The sequence below is a fragment of the Numenius arquata genome, chromosome 10 (genome assembly GCF_964106895.1).
Source record: "Numenius arquata chromosome 10, bNumArq3.hap1.1, whole genome shotgun sequence".
Taxonomy (NCBI): Eukaryota; Metazoa; Chordata; class Aves; order Charadriiformes; family Scolopacidae; genus Numenius; species Numenius arquata.
This window is the reverse complement of record NC_133585.1, coordinates 29,646,421-29,663,336: the sequence shown is the minus strand read 5'-3', so window position 1 is coordinate 29,663,336 and position 16,916 is coordinate 29,646,421. Positions and strand designations below refer to the sequence as shown.

At 39.7% G+C, this 16,916-nt stretch overlaps 1 protein-coding gene across 1 annotated transcript in view; it reads right to left on the bottom strand.

Moving 5' to 3' along the window:
* Window positions 1–5,401: 5,401 nt before the first annotated feature.
* Window positions 5,402–16,916, bottom strand: part of MGAT4D (MGAT4 family member D) — a 37,424-nt gene continuing 25,909 nt past the window's right edge. Inside the window, exons 8-15 of the mRNA XM_074154757.1 lie at window positions 15,852–15,963; window positions 14,784–14,914; window positions 10,867–10,974; window positions 9,653–9,846; window positions 7,562–7,640; window positions 7,363–7,441; window positions 6,009–6,121; window positions 5,402–5,428 (exon numbers count right to left, since the gene is read on the bottom strand). Of these exons, the coding sequence (XP_074010858.1) occupies window positions 5,402–5,428; window positions 6,009–6,121; window positions 7,363–7,441; window positions 7,562–7,640; window positions 9,653–9,846; window positions 10,867–10,974; window positions 14,784–14,914; window positions 15,852–15,963 (843 nt within the window). The remainder of the gene's footprint in view (window positions 5,429–6,008; window positions 6,122–7,362; window positions 7,442–7,561; window positions 7,641–9,652; window positions 9,847–10,866; window positions 10,975–14,783; window positions 14,915–15,851; window positions 15,964–16,916) is intronic.

The following is a 16,916-nucleotide window of genomic DNA, read 5'->3' as shown; positions in this document are numbered from 1 at the left end:
ATTAACAAAGCCCCTTTATTGCAGTTGGAGAGTCAGTCTAAGCTTCCCCCCTTCCTAAAGTAATTTGTAACTCCAGATAATTTTTATAGATCTCTCCATTTGATTTCTGTCTACCACATACTAGTTCGTTGACTCCGAACTGTTTGGAGTTGCCATTAGAACGTCTCACGTGAATTCTAAATCCAAATGCTATTTTTGTGGTGGTCTGCCTTTCGAGTACTAGAAGGTCATTGTAAACTTAACGCACAGGCTTCAAACTTAAATTCATTATATTTCTCTTTTGGTAGTGTCATCAGAAGTTAAAAGATTGCCGTAGATGATTACAGTCTCCAAAGTTTAGAAGATGAGAAGAGCGACGTAAACTTCGCACCCTAAACACGGCGCATGTTTATGTCACAGAAACACAGCACAGTCTTTTGTTAAGGCTTAGCTAAGAATGTCTAAAGATTTAATTTCCTCTAGGACTCTAGTGGAAACTCTAGGACTCTAGACTCTTGTGTGCTCTTGTGGCCAGGAAGGCCAATGGAATCCTGGGCTGCATAGGGAAGAGTGTGGCTAGTAGGTCAAGGGAAGTCATTCTCCCCCTCTGCTCTGCACTGGTGAGGCCACAACTGGAATACTGCATCCAGTTCTGGCCTCCCCAATTCAAGAGGGATAGGGAACTACTGGAAAGAGTCCAGCGAAGGGCAACAAGGATGATTCAAGGATTGGAGCATCTCCCTTATGAAGAAAGGCTGAGAGCTGGGACTCTTTAGCCTGGAGAAGGCTGAGGGGAGACCTTATCAATGCTTATAAGTATCTAAAGGGTGGGTTGAAGGATGGTGGAGCTGGACTCTTTTCAGTGGTTGCCAGTGAGAGGACGAGGGGCAACGGGCACAAGCTGGAACATAGGAGGTTCCACTCAAATATGAGAAGAAACTTCTTCACGGTGAGGGTGACAGAGCCCTGGAACAGGCTGCCCAGGGAGGTTGTGGAGTCCCCTTCTTTGGAGATTTTCAAGCCCCGCCTGGATGCAGTCCTGAGGAACATGCTCTGACATGCTCTGGGCAATCCTGCTTCAGCAGGGGAGTTGGAGTAGATGGTCTTTATGGTCCCTTCCAACTCTAAAAATTCAGTGAAATTCAGTGACTGTGGCACCGTTCTATGATTCTAATGCAGATCAGAAAGATCTGTTACGCCTTAATTCAAATCCTTATTTAATGTACTTTTGAGAAATGGCACCGTAGTCCTACAGAAATGTCAATCTTTAGGTGTCTGTAGGTAAAAAAAAAAAAAGACTTAAGAATCTTCTTGAGCAGTCCATCATGAAACAGAAACAGATGAAAACTATCCTCACAGCTTGAAGTAGGCATACATCCTTTTAGAAGTGATTGCAGAATTAAAGATTTCTGCTTCCTGCAGAATTGTTAATATTCCTGCCGTTCACGGTAAGGCATCTATGAAAGATTTATCTGGAATCTTACATTTATGCAAATAAATAATAGTTAAAAAAAAAACCACGACCCAGCGCACTCTCAGACAAGACAATTAGTTTGTGCAACCAGTAATACAGCTAACATGTGGGTGACTTACGGGTAATAAAAAAAGTAAATGTTGGGGAAAATTGGGATGCTTGTGTATGGGACACTACCCGCTTACTTCCTCCAACGTGAGAGGTTCAATTCAATGAGCAAATACATCTTCAATTTTGGATTAAATATCTCTTAATTAATTTTAATAGATACTCCTGTTTAGTCTCTCCTCAGTGTACCTTTACCCGCCATCAGTGTTTACAGTAGATGTGTGCTTGTATTAAGCTGTGAAAAAAATCAGAGCGACATTGACAAGATTAGGGGCCCACGTCATTAATGGAAATAAAAACGTTTTAAAAAAATTGGTAAAGCCAAGTTCATAACCGCCTTCTGCATTGAAGACAAATGTCGGCATTCCCCTTTGGAAAGAAGTGCCTCAAAGGATTTAAGACAAGAACGGAGACGCGGTGTTCAGAGAAACGAATGACTGCGCTCCAGTGAAAGTCAAAATTGCTTGAATAAATCATCATTAATATTGAATTAGCCTGAAAAACGGGCTTTCTTCCCACGCAAGCGTTGAACCTGATTAGGTATGTGTCCAACGAGCCCTAGGTAGTCAGTATTTTCTAGGTTACGTTTTAAACCACGTGAAAGTACTGAAGTAAAATTTCCTACTGAAGGAGCTTGGTGATCTGGCATGGAATCTGAAACTCCTTTTGAAAGAAGTTGTTTTTTGACTTGGGCTTACTCCCTTTGTTTTTGTAAGACACAATCGCAATGCCTACCCGGCAAAAACCCGTCGCCCATAAAGTCGGAGGATGTCCCTTATCCCCTGGGTCCGTTACCTGAACGGACGCTTCCCAGCGAGGCGAGGAGGCCTCTCTGCAGCCCTTAACCTGGCCGCAGGGGTGCCGAGGGGTGCGAAGGTGCCTGCGGGCTCAGTATGTGGGATTATTAAATGGAAACCCAAAATCGCAGGGAAAGTGGAAAGGAAGCTGCTGCACGTGTTCTGTAACCTCCCCCCTGGCCCAACAGAGACTGTTACGAACAAACCCAGCCAGCTCACTCGCCAGTGGGGGTTCTCGCTATTAACACGACGCAAAAAGTACGTGAGCGTGCTTCCGTTAACACTCCCTTGTCTTAAAATTCCCGGGGCTGCAACCCTCACTATTCCGCTCTCGCCGCTTCTGTGAAAATCCCGCGTTCCTCTCGTGAGGTTCCATCAGTTTTGTGAAGGACCCAGCTGCGGGTTCTGCAGAGCGTGTGAGAAACCTCTGCGCTCCACAAAGCACGGGGGAAGAATTGGGAAGAATCAAAAATTTTACTTGAGCAGTGCATATGCAAGCGCTCGTTATTTACTGTGTCAACATTTAAAACCTCATTGACGTCAAGCTGGTGGGAAGCGTATTCTCTGATGGCAATGGTTACGTAAAATAGGTAAAACCAGAAACAGGATGAATGAAGCACAAAGCTGGCGGTGCAGAATGAAAAAAAAAGATATATTTACAAACAGCCCAGCCACTTCCTGGTTTCGGGTATTCTCATGAGCTTCTGGAAATTGTGCTTCAACAGTTCGAGTGAAATCTCATTTCGCTGTGAAAATAATAGGTTTTGGTAACAAAATCTATTACCTTAGTATGTTTCTGTTTTTTCACTGATTAGTAATTGCTCTGAAATTTCCTCCTTAGAGCGGCGCTTCCCTGTAACAAGTGAGGGTAAGGCAGCCTGAATGCAGACACTGCTCCCAGCCTCTGGCTCTGCTGCGGTCAAAGCAACGGCAAAAAGAAGATTTTTAAGTTTTTACTGGATCACATGCTTAATTAGTTAAATGTGCTACAAGAAATGCTCCTTCTGCTTTGATTTCTGCTGTTTTCATCTTTTGATGGCAGGTGAAACAGGCCTTACAAGAGGGCGATTCAGACTATGGAGTTACAGCACATTTACAAGAACTCGCTGTTCTGAAGCGTTTTGACGAGATCCTGAAGCTGAAGCCCATCCCTGTGGCACCGTGTGATTTCAGTGACAGCACTAAAAGCCATGACATGCGAAGAACTGAACTGAGGCCTCAAGAAAAGTCCCACAGGTTTATCATTTTCATACCCATACAAGTTTCTAAAGCTCTGCAGGAAAAAAAAAATCCGCGTTCTGTAGGTTATCTGTGGCTTTGCCTTTTTGGGTTGAGGGCCCTGTTCACTTCAATTTGTTTTCCCCCGAAGACGCTAAAGCACTTCAGGTTAAGAGAGAGATTGACTTCGGAGAACTCAATTTTATCTTCCCTTCATGTGATCTAAGTTGTGGTTTATTCCCTAGTACAAATTTTTGTGACTAAATGTCTCGGACTCCCGTATCAGCAGGGTCAGGGGGAGGTGGCTCTGCCCGTCCCCTGCCAGGTAGTTCAATGCGGAGCCACTCTCTTTCCTTTCCTTCCCTAGTTGCAGTTTTAGCCACTGCTTTTTAACGATCCACTGGTCTCGGTTTCATTCAACCCTTCTTTTCATTGGAAGTGCTGATGGATAAAGGTGTCCCTCTGCGTATCTCTAAGCACTCTGGATTACAGCATTAATTCTTAACCTGCATTACACTCTTATCCTAATGAAGGCTGCAATATTTGGTCCAAGAAATACATGCATACATACACACGTGTATATATATATCTCTACATGCACACATATATAGCACCAAAGTACACAATCAATACTGTAAATTATCAAAATATTATTAGAGGTGGTCTTTGAAAAAACACCCTTCTGAACTGTTTTAATGTAAGAAAATTAATTTCCTCTTATTCTAAATAAAACCACTCTTGCATTAAGAATACAATCCAACATTAATTTAACCCATTTAATACAAATCCATGCAAAAGGGTACAGTGCAGCTTATTTCTTACCATCTGCTGTTTGGATGCAATGCTTGTGCAGGAGAATGGGGGCACAGTTGTGCTTCAAGAGCTAAGGAAGTGTTATAGGAATTTTGCACGTTAACAGGCGGATGTCCAAGGTGGATTGTCATTTCCCAAAAACACTTCAAATGAAACTACTGTGGTTTACCTTTTATTTTCAAATTTTTATTGAGTTTTGCCTTGTGACCAAGATTTCAGTATCAGTACATACTGATTATCAAATTACAAGATCCAGAATTTTATTTAAATATATTTTCTTTCTACAAAAATATAGTTACACACAATACCCTTATTATTTCCTGTACTTAATTAAATGCAAAATTCACTGAAAAGTTTTACAATCATCTGAACAATATCTGTTTCAGTTTCAAGTTATTAAAATGGTAACTTGTAGGCACTTCCCATTAAAAGAAATACTAAACATAACTTATGCTACATTAATGCTGAAGCACATTTCTTCTGTTAAGTTTGAGATCCATTTTCATATTGTTAAGTGGTTCCTATCTCTATGGACTGCCTGAAATCCTTGCAACGAATATTGACAACTTTCCTTCAGTTCTACTTTCCATCCAAAATTGACCAGTGTTCTTAGTGGAGTTGAAAACTGTGTCCTTAATATTTTTCAAAAATGTCCGTATTTTTAGTTCTGGTGAAACCATAATTTTATGCTTTAGTCCCTGAGACAGCCTGTAATGCTTTATCAATTCTTTATAGTAATATATATTAAATGTTGCCAAGCTAAGGTGAGATTTTTATATATGACACCTTAGTCAAGAACCTTGTCTAGAAATTACTAACATAATCAGGTTCCTTATAGCTTTTAATATTCTTTACATAAAGACTTAATAGTTACCACAACTCTTTCCTAATACACAGTATTAAGAATGAAATGGGTTTGGATTTGTTCTTTTTACCCAGGTGGTGTTTTGTTGCCGTTAGCCTTGAGTTCGAACAATCTGTAACAAGCAACATGTCAAAAATGTATTTTTTTTCAGTTTTCAGATGTCTTGATAAGTACCTGAAAAAACCAAAATATATTCTTTTATAAAATCTGCAGAAGCATTGCCTAAAACATTAGCTTTTCCCTCCGTCCAACTAGGCTGTAATTTAAGGCTGTGGTCATTCTCTTCAGTAACTTCTGCTGAATATTTTCTACTTAGGGGTTCACACACATTCAGAAACTTGGGAGAAACTTGAAGAATACAAAAATCACATTTTAATCTGAAAATGTTGGCATATTATAATTAATATCCAAGATTATTATAATTACCATGCAAGATGGTGACTGACAAAAGCTAGAAAAGCCTCCCTGTCTCCTTTGGTTGGTTTGTTTATCATGACCCAAATTCTAGTGGCTCTACTTACAACACTGCAAAAGTGGAGAATCATCCCACGTGAGCATTTCCAGCACTTTTTCTATGAAGTAAATTTAACTTCTCCCCTGAATAATTAATATCATTCTCCACTTGTGTGAGTTTTTCCACACAAAATCCCATTCAAAATTAAATAAAAATTAATGATTATTGATACTATATGCTAGGAAGAACTGAAACTCAATTAATAAAGCTTTAATTAAGACAATTTAATAACATGCTTACCTCACTAAGTATTGCCCATACAGGAGAATCAGAATTGACTGATAAGCGAATAGCCTGTATTTTTCCTATTGACTGATTGATACTGCCTTCTGCAATTCCATTTTCAAAAGCTCCTAAACAAAAAATAAAACAAGATCCATACAAACATATATTAGAATGAAATACATTTCCAACTGAACTTATGCAAAAGCTCTAAAATACAAATTATAAATTAACTCCAGGGATACAACATTAGTGAAAAAAATCTTTGTCAAACAAATATAACTGAAAGATAAAGCTATAAACAAGAAGGATTCATTCCTTCAGTTACAACAACTAGGAGCTGGAGAAGACCACAAGAAAATAAAGAACCTATAGCTACAAATGTTATGAAATAAATTTAAATATGTTAGCAGTGACCATATACACACAGCACACATGGTCACGTTAAATAATCTAAAAGAGCTTTTGTGAGAAGTATGATAATTTTTAAAAAGATATATTAGGAATCATGGCCCAATTCTGATTCATTTCTTCACTAGTTCAATGCTTTTTAACAAACCTTGTTAAGGTGGCATAAAATCACTGCAGACAAATGAAAAACACTCATCCCATGTATGATATTCATTTCCTATCAATTGCATGTGCAACTGTGAGCTGACAGCATTTTGGTTCAGATCTCTAATTAGAACAAAAGAGCCAGGAGAAGGTGGGAGAGAGGTGCAAATCCAACGAGAAGCGTCGGTGAGGTGAAAGTGGTTCATTGGGAGAAAAGAGCGATTCTGTGGTAGAAGAGGCAGAAGAAAGTGGCAAGCAAAGCACATCTCCCAATGGTCCATTTGTCGTTCACGTTGTGGCATCTTAGTTTAGGTAACAGTAGAAACCAGGCCTTGGCAAGCGTGTGGAGGACCTGCAGGTCATTGAAGAGAAGTCGCACACCACCCTGAGGTGGGAAGAAGGGGACACAGGGCTTGGGGCAAAAAGGGGGAAGGCACATTTGTGTGATGCTTCATTTCAGTTTGGAGCACAAGTTAATGCTCTCATAATCGTAAGAAATCCTTGTCTTCAGCTAAGGCTGCAAAATCCAAACCAGAATCAATTATCCTATTGAGACCTTGCAGAGACTGCAATTAGTTTTTCTTCTAATTTGATGCCTTGGCTTTGGCCACTGCTGGTAGAGTTGTTTGTTATTTAAAATGAAATAGAACAGGCATTGGTCAAACATCATATACTATAACATGCAGTAGTGCAAAGGGTTTCTTTTCCTTACTAGTTCACCTTGGAATGTTGTAGAGTTAATGAAATTCTCAAATGCAGAAACATTTTATATGTAAGAACAAAATTTCTGGTTTTGAAATGACAATAAACAATTTACCTATTTTTAAATATCCGTCTTTGGTTGCTGGGTAGTTAAATTTACTTCCATTGTCAACCAGTTCTTTTCTTAGCATTTCCTGCAAAAAATAAAACAATAAAATCTCCAGAAATATTTTTTAGGGCCTGACATTTTATGCTGAACTTCATTCTGAAGATGAAATAGCACGGTGTATTACAGTTGGAAATGAGAGACTTACATCAGCTGGCAACACTTCCACGGTAGTGTTAAACAGTTTATCACCAGGGTGCTCCATGTTTCCACTTCTGAAGAAGTACCTGATGATAAATGTATATTATTTCCAGATATTTTATACTTTAGAAACTTTCTAGGGAAGTAATTCTTTTCAGTTTTGAAAGAAAGTTTCAAATACCTTTTGTTTAATTAGTTGTGGGCTATAGAGAACAAAAATAGGCATTGAAACTTCCCAGTGTGCCACACACCATACTAGAGGCTTTTTATTTTAAACAGGACAAGCAGTAAAACCATCTTTCTCTGGAACCAAGTGTCCTCCCCCTTTTCAAGTGCTCAGGTTCCAAATAAATTAACTTTCCAGGTTGAAATGGCTAAGGAAGATCTGCCCTCTGATGTGTTCCTATCATCCTGAGACTGAGGTGAGATGGGCTTCTGGAATGCAATGAAAACAAAAGTCCCAGTTTCTATCAGACCATATGCTACATGCCAAGAGAATCACCCTTTTTATCAATACTGATAAATTCAGGTGCTTCTAAATAGTTTCCTTTACAGCCAGCGAGCAGCAGCACTGGCAAAGCAAGAATCCAAGCAAAAATACCGTCCTTTTTTTTTTTCTTTTTTTAAAATATCTCTGTTTGGTTTTAAATTTCTGGCATTGGAGTTCTTAGGTTTTTAGATCCAAAAAGAAATTTAAAGCATCAGCCTCCCTCCTCTGGTATCAAACAATCAGACCTAAGAAGACCACCAAATGTTGTAGGATTAACTATGCATATTCACAGGTTAGCAACGGGATGGGGCTGGCACCAGCCATCGAGCGATCCCATATGTAAGTTATCTTCATCCAGTACAGCTTCCCAATAACAGGAAAATGCAAAAATAGAGGCTATCCACGTTTCCCAAAGCATAAATCAGTTAATTAACAGTGTTGATCACAGAACACCACTGCTTGTTATAACAACTCTCATTTAGTGCAGCTCACTAGATTGAGATATAGACTTGCTTTCTTAGATTTTTTTTTTTTTAAATAAATGAGAAATCTACAATCTTTGCAAAAATGGAATTTTCTTAGTTTTGTGACCAGTTTTGGAAGGAAGTGTAATGACAGCGAAGGAGTTTTCTCTCTGAATATCATTACAGAGATATGGTAATTGGTGTCAGAGACACTCTTCTGGAACCGTATTTCTTGCTAGGTTAGTTTTAACTCAGATCTGTTCTCCAATCTGACACAGAGAGAAGAAGAAACTTTGCTGAACCAGGCGGGGCTGCTTCTTTTGGTGCCAATCTCAATTTGCATTGTTCATAGAGTCCCTCAGAAAAACACTCTATCTTAAGCTACAGGTATCTCTGCCTTTCAAAGAAACCCAAGTTGAATGATATGAGAACAGGGAAGATAGCTTCATCTTTTAGAACGAGAAAAACATTCAAGGTGGGACTTGGCTGTAGATCCAAACACGTGAAGTTATAAGGCCAGCTGTGACCCTGGTGTTCAAGGTCTCATTACAGGCAATGGAGATATTCTCAATACAGGCAATGGAGATATTCTCAGTACAGTCAATAAAACAGCAACTGACTCAGGTGACCAGAGAGTGAGATGAATACCTCTCTCACTTCCTCTGGCTGTATCAAGTAGCTCCTTCTGTACATGGCAGATAGAGATCTTACAGACCTACATTACATAGACATCTCTACAGTAAACACAGTCTCTGTATCTTCAACTGAATCCCACCTTTATTAATTCACTCTTCATTATTTCCCCACAATACTGATATTTTCTCTTCGCTTTCACCTAGACTGGAAAGTGTCTGGTCTGGGACATGACCTTTGGCTTGACTGACATCATGCAAACAGCCTTTCTGTTGATAACTATAGAAATACAACTTTCACCAACTCCATTGATGAAATTCATTAGTTAGGAAGAAATGTATTTTGGGAGGTGAATTCAAGAAGGGGAGCAGATAAATAGCAAATAATGGATTTTTTGGTCAGTAACAAGGCTATGGTTTATGTGTACAGTTGACCACTGGCGATTTTGAAGACAACCATTTCCAAACTGGATATACGTAGACTTCCATATCCTGTATGATGTAATACTTACTTTTCAATTTTTAGTGGATTTAAAAAGGTGAAGCGGATGTAGTCCCCTGCCACTGGAGCTGAAGCCCAAAAACAGTCTTCTCCTTTATAAATTTTTTCCAAGGTATATTGCTGGTATGTTCTTAGGCTTGTATCCACTTTTGCAGGTGGATTATTATGTGCTTTATGTAGCACATTTTTGCCAAAATCTTTATCCTGTTGGATATAAAGAAGTGTAATTTCACTCATACAATGAAAAAAAAAGGGCTCCAATATCTTGACTTACTACAGGAAGCTATTCCAGAAAACAATTACCTCAGTGTCAGAAAATATACAATCTATTTCTAATAGATTTAGAAAAATTTCCTAATGGACTTTCTAATAGAAATAGAATATTCATTTCCATGTATTCAGTGTTACAGTTTGTAGACAGAGCTGTAATGATTATTTCTCAGTTGCTTAGATTTAAAAATAAACGTCCCCACAGTAGGCTATTTCACAGTTTTCTACTGTGCCTTCTGCCAGGATATCTGATATTGGTCTCTGCTAAAGGCTACGTGAACCTCCAGTCTGATCCAATACAGCACTTCGAATGATCTCATGACTAGTCTAAATGGCGCCATCAGGACATCCCTGAAGTCTGGTCCTTCACTGCTCTTGTCCTTATGAGGTATATGGTAAATCCACTGTTTGACCTCCAAACTCTCCCTAAAAATCTATGGCCGTCACAATAGCCAGAGCCTTGTCCTACCAGTATACCTTCTTCTTAATAGTCCCTCGTATTGGGATTGTGCACTATCATAGAATCATAGAATCGTTTTGGTTGGAAGAGACCTTTAAGATCATCAAGTCCAACCGTTAATCTAGCACTGCCAAGTCCACCACTAAACCATGTCCTTATTCGGCCAAAACAAGTCATCATAGCCATTTGTGTTTGTACGGTGCAGTGCACATGAAACCTTGTGCTGTGAAGTGGGTTCCTACATCCCATGAAATGCTGCTATGATTGGTACGAGTGTTCAGATCAGAGATTCCAAGGTGTTTGTGCAGAAGCAGTGTGCCCAATCTGCAGTGTAGATGCCAGATCAATATCCTCCCCCAGATCTGTAAACCAGCACTCTTGGGTATGGAAATGCCATCTAATGCCAAAGATCCAAAGCTTGAAACTGATTTGAGAAACAAGTCAGAACAACAAGGATATAATTTAGAAATATGGCATTCATTTCTTATCCTTACTTTCAAATTCTGTATCTTCCCAGCCAATGATGAATAAATTCCCACGTGCTGGAAGAGAGATGGTTTAGCACGGATACGTAACTTCGCCTTTTCCTTTTCACAGTGTATCTGGAAAGAAAGTAAAAGGGAGTGAAGTTTTATTTAAATGCAGGAGAGACAAACTAAGTTCCATATGGCAATTTCATTATGTAGTTGAGGGTATGGGTCCAGGTTTTTTATGCATTTTTCAATGAGTAAATCTTAGATTAACAGTCACCTTATTTCAAATACATTGTTTCTAGACCTAAACTCGTAATTCCACTTGTGGTGCTACTTAGATTTCAAGGCTCAACCAGCACTCATTCGGGGATTTCTGCACTGGATAGCACCAACCACACCTCAGAGTGACAAAAATGGACCTCAAATCTGAAACAGATTGATTTTTTAACTGTTTCTTGCAAATTTCATTTCAACTCTTGGCCTTGCCATATCATTCTAAAAAAAGAATTTTGATCAAAACTGACCTTCTCAAGATAGATTCCGGTAACATTTCAATCTTCATCATTTTGGCTCTTTTTGCTATGTTTGAGAAGCTTATAATGTAGCATACTATACTACAAGTTATGTACCTTTTATCTTATAATTTCATAAAGCCCTTAGATACTGTACTTCAATCCCGATTTTCCAGTTTAGTACACTTTGTGGCATGACATATACCAGGAAATTAAATAACTGTAATTGGTACTAATTTCTCAGTTTTTTGATTTTTGAATCATAGCATATTACTTCTTTAAATGTAATTTTTGCTCTATATGGAGCATCATAGTTTGATACAATGAGGCAAACATGCTACAATAATTAATGAGACATAATGAAGCATAATGGCATAGAACAGAGCAAAGAGCTAAAATGAGACTCTCTGGGTTCTAGTCTCAGTTCTGCCACAGAATTACTGTATGAGTTTGGAAGATCATTTAACTTCTCTGTATCTCAGGTCTCGCATCTTTAGATTTGAGAGGATAATGTGTTTACCTCTTCAGCCAAGTGCTTTCAGTTCTGGGGAAAAAAATGCTACATAAACTATATCAATACCTTCTAAAATTAGAAGTGGTTAAGTTTTCATTCAGCTGGCTTAAACACCAAAACTCATGGGGGATTTATAGTTTCCACAGAAGTACTAATTAAAAGTTCAAAACCACCTGGAAGGCTATAAAAAGAACTAAGGGTTTTTATGTTTGTCCACAGCAAATGTTCAGCAAAACAACGTAAAAACACAATACATGCAAATTGATTTACTGGCAGCTGTTTCTTTGAAAAGCATACTATACTTTTGCTAGAAAACAAATCATTATAAGAAAATTTGTGATCTTTCTACTGACAAGGTTTGCAGTTCATCCCCTATAATAATGTAGTCTCTAGCATGTCTCCTTTCGTGCTATGGCAGCACTTCCAAAAGAGCTACTTATGGTAGCAGCTGAGAATAATCAGTAGCACAGGACTGGTGTGGTCATTTGTGCAGAAACTGAGATAAGGCTCCTTGTTGGGTCAGGGCTCCCATCTTTGCAGCCTGCTAGTCCCCACTACACTTGATAGATACGTACCATTTCATATGATCACAGAAGTATACACTTTTTGGGTTTGAAGAGACCTTTAAAGATCATCAAGTTCCAACTCCCCTGCCATGGGCAGGGACACCTCCCACTAGAGCAGGTTGCTCAAAGCCCCATCCAGCCTGGCCTTGAACACCTCCAGGGATGGGGCATCCACAACTTCCCTGGGCAACCTGTTCCAGTGCCTCAACACCCTCACTGTAAAAAATGCCTTCCTTATGTTCAATCTAAATCTACCCTCCTTCAATTTAAGACTGTTGCCCCTGTCCTGTCACGACAGGCCCTGGTAGAAAGTCTTTCTTGGTCTTTCTTACAAAACTTTAAGTACTGAAAGGCTACAATACAGCCGCCCCGGAGCCTTCTCTTCTCCAGGCTGAAGAGCCCAACTCTCTCAGCCTGTCTTCATACCAGAGGTGTTTCATCCCTCTGATCATTTTTGTGGCCCTCCTCTTGACCTGCTCCAACAGGTTTTTTTGTACTGGGGACCCTAGAACTGGATGATGGTTCACAGGAGGTAGCCATGACAAAGTTTCTGAACCATGCAGAGATCTGATGGCTCTGATCATCACAAACTGTCTTTTCCAACTTGGTGGGCAGATGTAGCTGAATCTTGGCACGTTGATACTCATGTGCCAGACACCCATCACCACAGGATGGCACATAAAAGCCACAAACCGGTGCCCCGTTGACCCTCCCGTGAGGCACAGCGTGTGATCACTTAGTGACAGTCTTAATTGCTTGGAAAGGGGAAAGTGTGAAGATTTCTGTCAGCTTGCCTTCTCTGGCACTTGTAGAACATCCACCGCTCTAATCTGTCAAGCAGAGGAGGAGCAGCAGCTGGGATCTCTGTCCTTCTACCAGCCTCCATTTTCTGCATTCTCATGAATAGTCCCCATAGGTCACGCCACTGGTCATTCCCACCCATGGGCAGCGTGAGACTGACTTGCCTCTATAGGTTTTTGCTACCCACAGCAATTGAAACTGCAATTGCAGAAGTGAAACTCACTAGAAACTTGCTGATGCCACTCTGCTTTGGCTTGGCCAGAGCGCACTTGCAAGAGCTGCCTGCTTGCCTTTCAGGAACACAGCGTCATTTTAGGTATTAATCAGGCCTTAGAAGCTAGAACAGTCATTTAAAAAATAAAATGTTTCATCTATCGGATGGGAACTGGCACACATTAGACAGATCTGGAATGAGTGATGTTAACATAATAGTATGTTTTTTTAATTCTGTTATCACAGGCAGGCAGGGACCTAAATTAGAGGTACTTGAGGCTCACTGTAACTCCTGTGAGCCAGCCTAACCTATGGAGTAGGATCTCAAAGCTTACTCCCTCTCTGTATGAAGCAGGAATCGAGACTCCTCAGTGGCATTACTAAGCGTAAAACCAGGGACCTTCCACTATCTCCCTGGGTCATCTCTGCTACACATCTTTGCTTGTTTGTTGCTCTCTCCTCAATCTCCTGCTCTACACAACTCCTCTCTGTCTCCTCTGCCTTCTTTATCACACAAAAGTAACATGGGTGAACACCTGGAACGGGGACTGGCTGCACTAATCAAATAAAACTCTTGAACCTTAAAAACCAAGAAGGAGCAGAAACTCCGGTCAGTCCTCCGTGGCACAGCCTGTTATACAAGAATAGTGTGAGTAGTGACCAGCACCAAAGACTGATGAGAAAAGAATGCAAAAGGATATGAAGAAATACTTAACATATCATTGGGCTCACCTGTAGTGCTAGAAATGGCACCCGTTTCTTTCATTTTCAGTGAAAAGTATCATTTAGTTCATCCAGACTACAGGTTTCCCTGCATTACTTTTTTTCAGGCTAACAGTCTTTTTTTTTTTCCCCAGGTAGTAAAAGATTTAAAGCAAAACGCTTAAGTTCTGCTTCCTGAAAGAGAGGAATTGGTATGCAAAATGCAGAACAACTGTGATTATAAAATTGTATGCTTTACTGACTTTCATATTAGAAGGTCAGCAGAAGGTCACAAGACGTGATAGTCCACATAGGTTTATGTATTCAAACTTTTCTCTGCTGCTGCAGGGTTGCCTGCGTGACCAGATGTGAGCTTGTGCTGTCCGTGTTCTGAGCTGACGGAGGCAAAACAGCTCTGGTGTGGAAATCTGAATTTCTGTGGGTCAGGCCTCTCCGTGTGCCCCAATAGGCTCAAACACCATGCCACTCTATGCAGGTCTGCAGCACATCTTTCCCCACAAATTCCAAAGTTAAGCCAGGTTTGAGACATTTCTATTCAGCTTATTAAAATAAATTATTTTGTCACTGGGACTGTTTGAATATTACTTATGTTCATAAATTCATACTTACTGCATCCTTTTCTGGATTGCACACTTTAACCCAGAGCAGGTGGTCTATAAGCCAGTCTATGGGCTTATCTTTATAGAACATGAGAAAAAATTCCACTATGAGTGGGAGGTCTTCTGATTTAAACAATTTTCCTGAAAGCAAGACAAGAAGTTGCATATTCAGATATTTTTGTTGCTGTTTAAAAATCACCAGCTTTATGTTTACTCCAGCCTTAAAAACATGTGTGTAATTCTGATATTTAGTGGAAATTTCACACAGACCTCAGCTTTGGAGATGTGCTTATCTTCCACCTTGTTGGGGTTTTGAAAATATTTCCATTCCATGCCTGGGGATATTCTCACGTAGTCAACCAGCTGACTAATAAAGCATGCAGTTATATCCTAGTTCCAACCACAAACCTGCCACTCACCTGTATCAGTGTGTCAGATGAAATGAAGTCCATATAATCCCCCAAAATGCTAGATATGAGATTTCACTGGCAATACTATACTGAATACCTTTAAATTAAGACCCAGCTATGAGAAGTGTTGCTTTTAAAATACTTTCACTGTTCATTTAGTTCTCTTGCTATTTGTATTAGCAGGTTTTGTTAGATTTTTTTTTTGTTTGACCAAACACTTACAAGGTGTTATCACAAGTAAATTGTATTAGAACCGAAGAAAAAATATAAAAAGAAATTTACTACTAAAAATAATAAAAACCTTTCCCTATGATATGGGATGCATGTTCTGCTCCAGAAAGGAAAGGAAGATTCTTTTTTTATGGATTGTTCAAATTCTGTTCTTGACAGGAAGACTACACGCTACAGGGGCACACAGTACCCTCAGGTGGAACAATCTCCTTCTTACGGGAATCCAACTACTACATCCTCTGCTGGGGAGACTCTGCACTAAAAAGACAGTTTTAAAGAGCACAAAACGTAAAAGATTTTCAGTGGGAGCTTTCCTGAAGAACCAAGGAAGTTTTGATATGGGAGTCCTACCATGCTTTGGAATGTAATTCTGAGTGAAACCTACTCAACCTAGACAGCTCCAAATCCAATTCACCCTGCGAGGTCTTAATACTCACCAATAAATCCAAGCTGGGAGAACTCAAGAATCATCCACTCTTGGGACTGTTTAGCAGCAAAGTTTTTTATACTTTGAAAATAATCAGATTTGGCTAAAATATCGTCTTCCAGCTGGGGGAAAAAAAAAAGCGAGGCAAATGCTGATTTTATTGTTTGCAGAGAGGGTGGTGATGTTGCCACATGTAAGTGATAACTGCATTGTGTTTGATTGCTGTACAGTGGGTACTGAAGCTGTGCCAAAATACAGTGGATTGCTATTTAGCTTCTACAGATATCTCTGTTTCAGTACCAGTCGTTAAATATTTATTTATAGGAGTGATTATAACACCATGAGTGCTCTCTTTTTCAAGACAGGAGGACTCCCTTCCTTAAAGAGATCTCACATTAAGCAAAATGATAAAGGTTAAGGAAGAAAACAGTAGATAGTGTGTACTGAAGCTGTATAAGCATTGATAAGCAGCGGGAACAAACTGTTTGAAAAGAGAAGCGTCTAAAGCAGATGGTTGAAAGCTCTGTAGAGTAGCCTGGGCAGAGTTCGTCGTACCTAAAAGGTGACTTGAGAAGAGCTGTGCATGATTACCGAGACGCTAGTGGAAAGCAAGTTGTTTCAGGGAATACTACTAATGAAAGAAGGAACATGCTGTGAAGCACACTGTAGGACAGGCATACATAGAGTTTTCGAGGTGTTGTAAAGGCTGACACTGAATGCAGCAGTAGAGCCAGCTAAAGGATACTTGGAAAAGGAGACTGACATCCATCAAGGAAATAGGAAAGGCCTTGGCTGCATTTTTTGCATGGCTTTCAGAGAAGAATAGGGGATCTGAAAAGCCAGAAGCTGTTCCAGTTACTAAAGCTGAGGATAATGAGTCCAAACAAGGAGTTTAGAGGTAATGACACAGAGGAAATAAATGAATTCCAGAAATAATTAAGGAGCAAGTAATTCAAGGTTTGAATTTGGTATGTGTGTGAAAAAAACACAGGAAGAGGAGACTAAGCCTCCAGGAAAATGCTGGGGTGCAGCGTAATGATACAGTTCATTTGATCTAACTGCTGTACTTCATTGG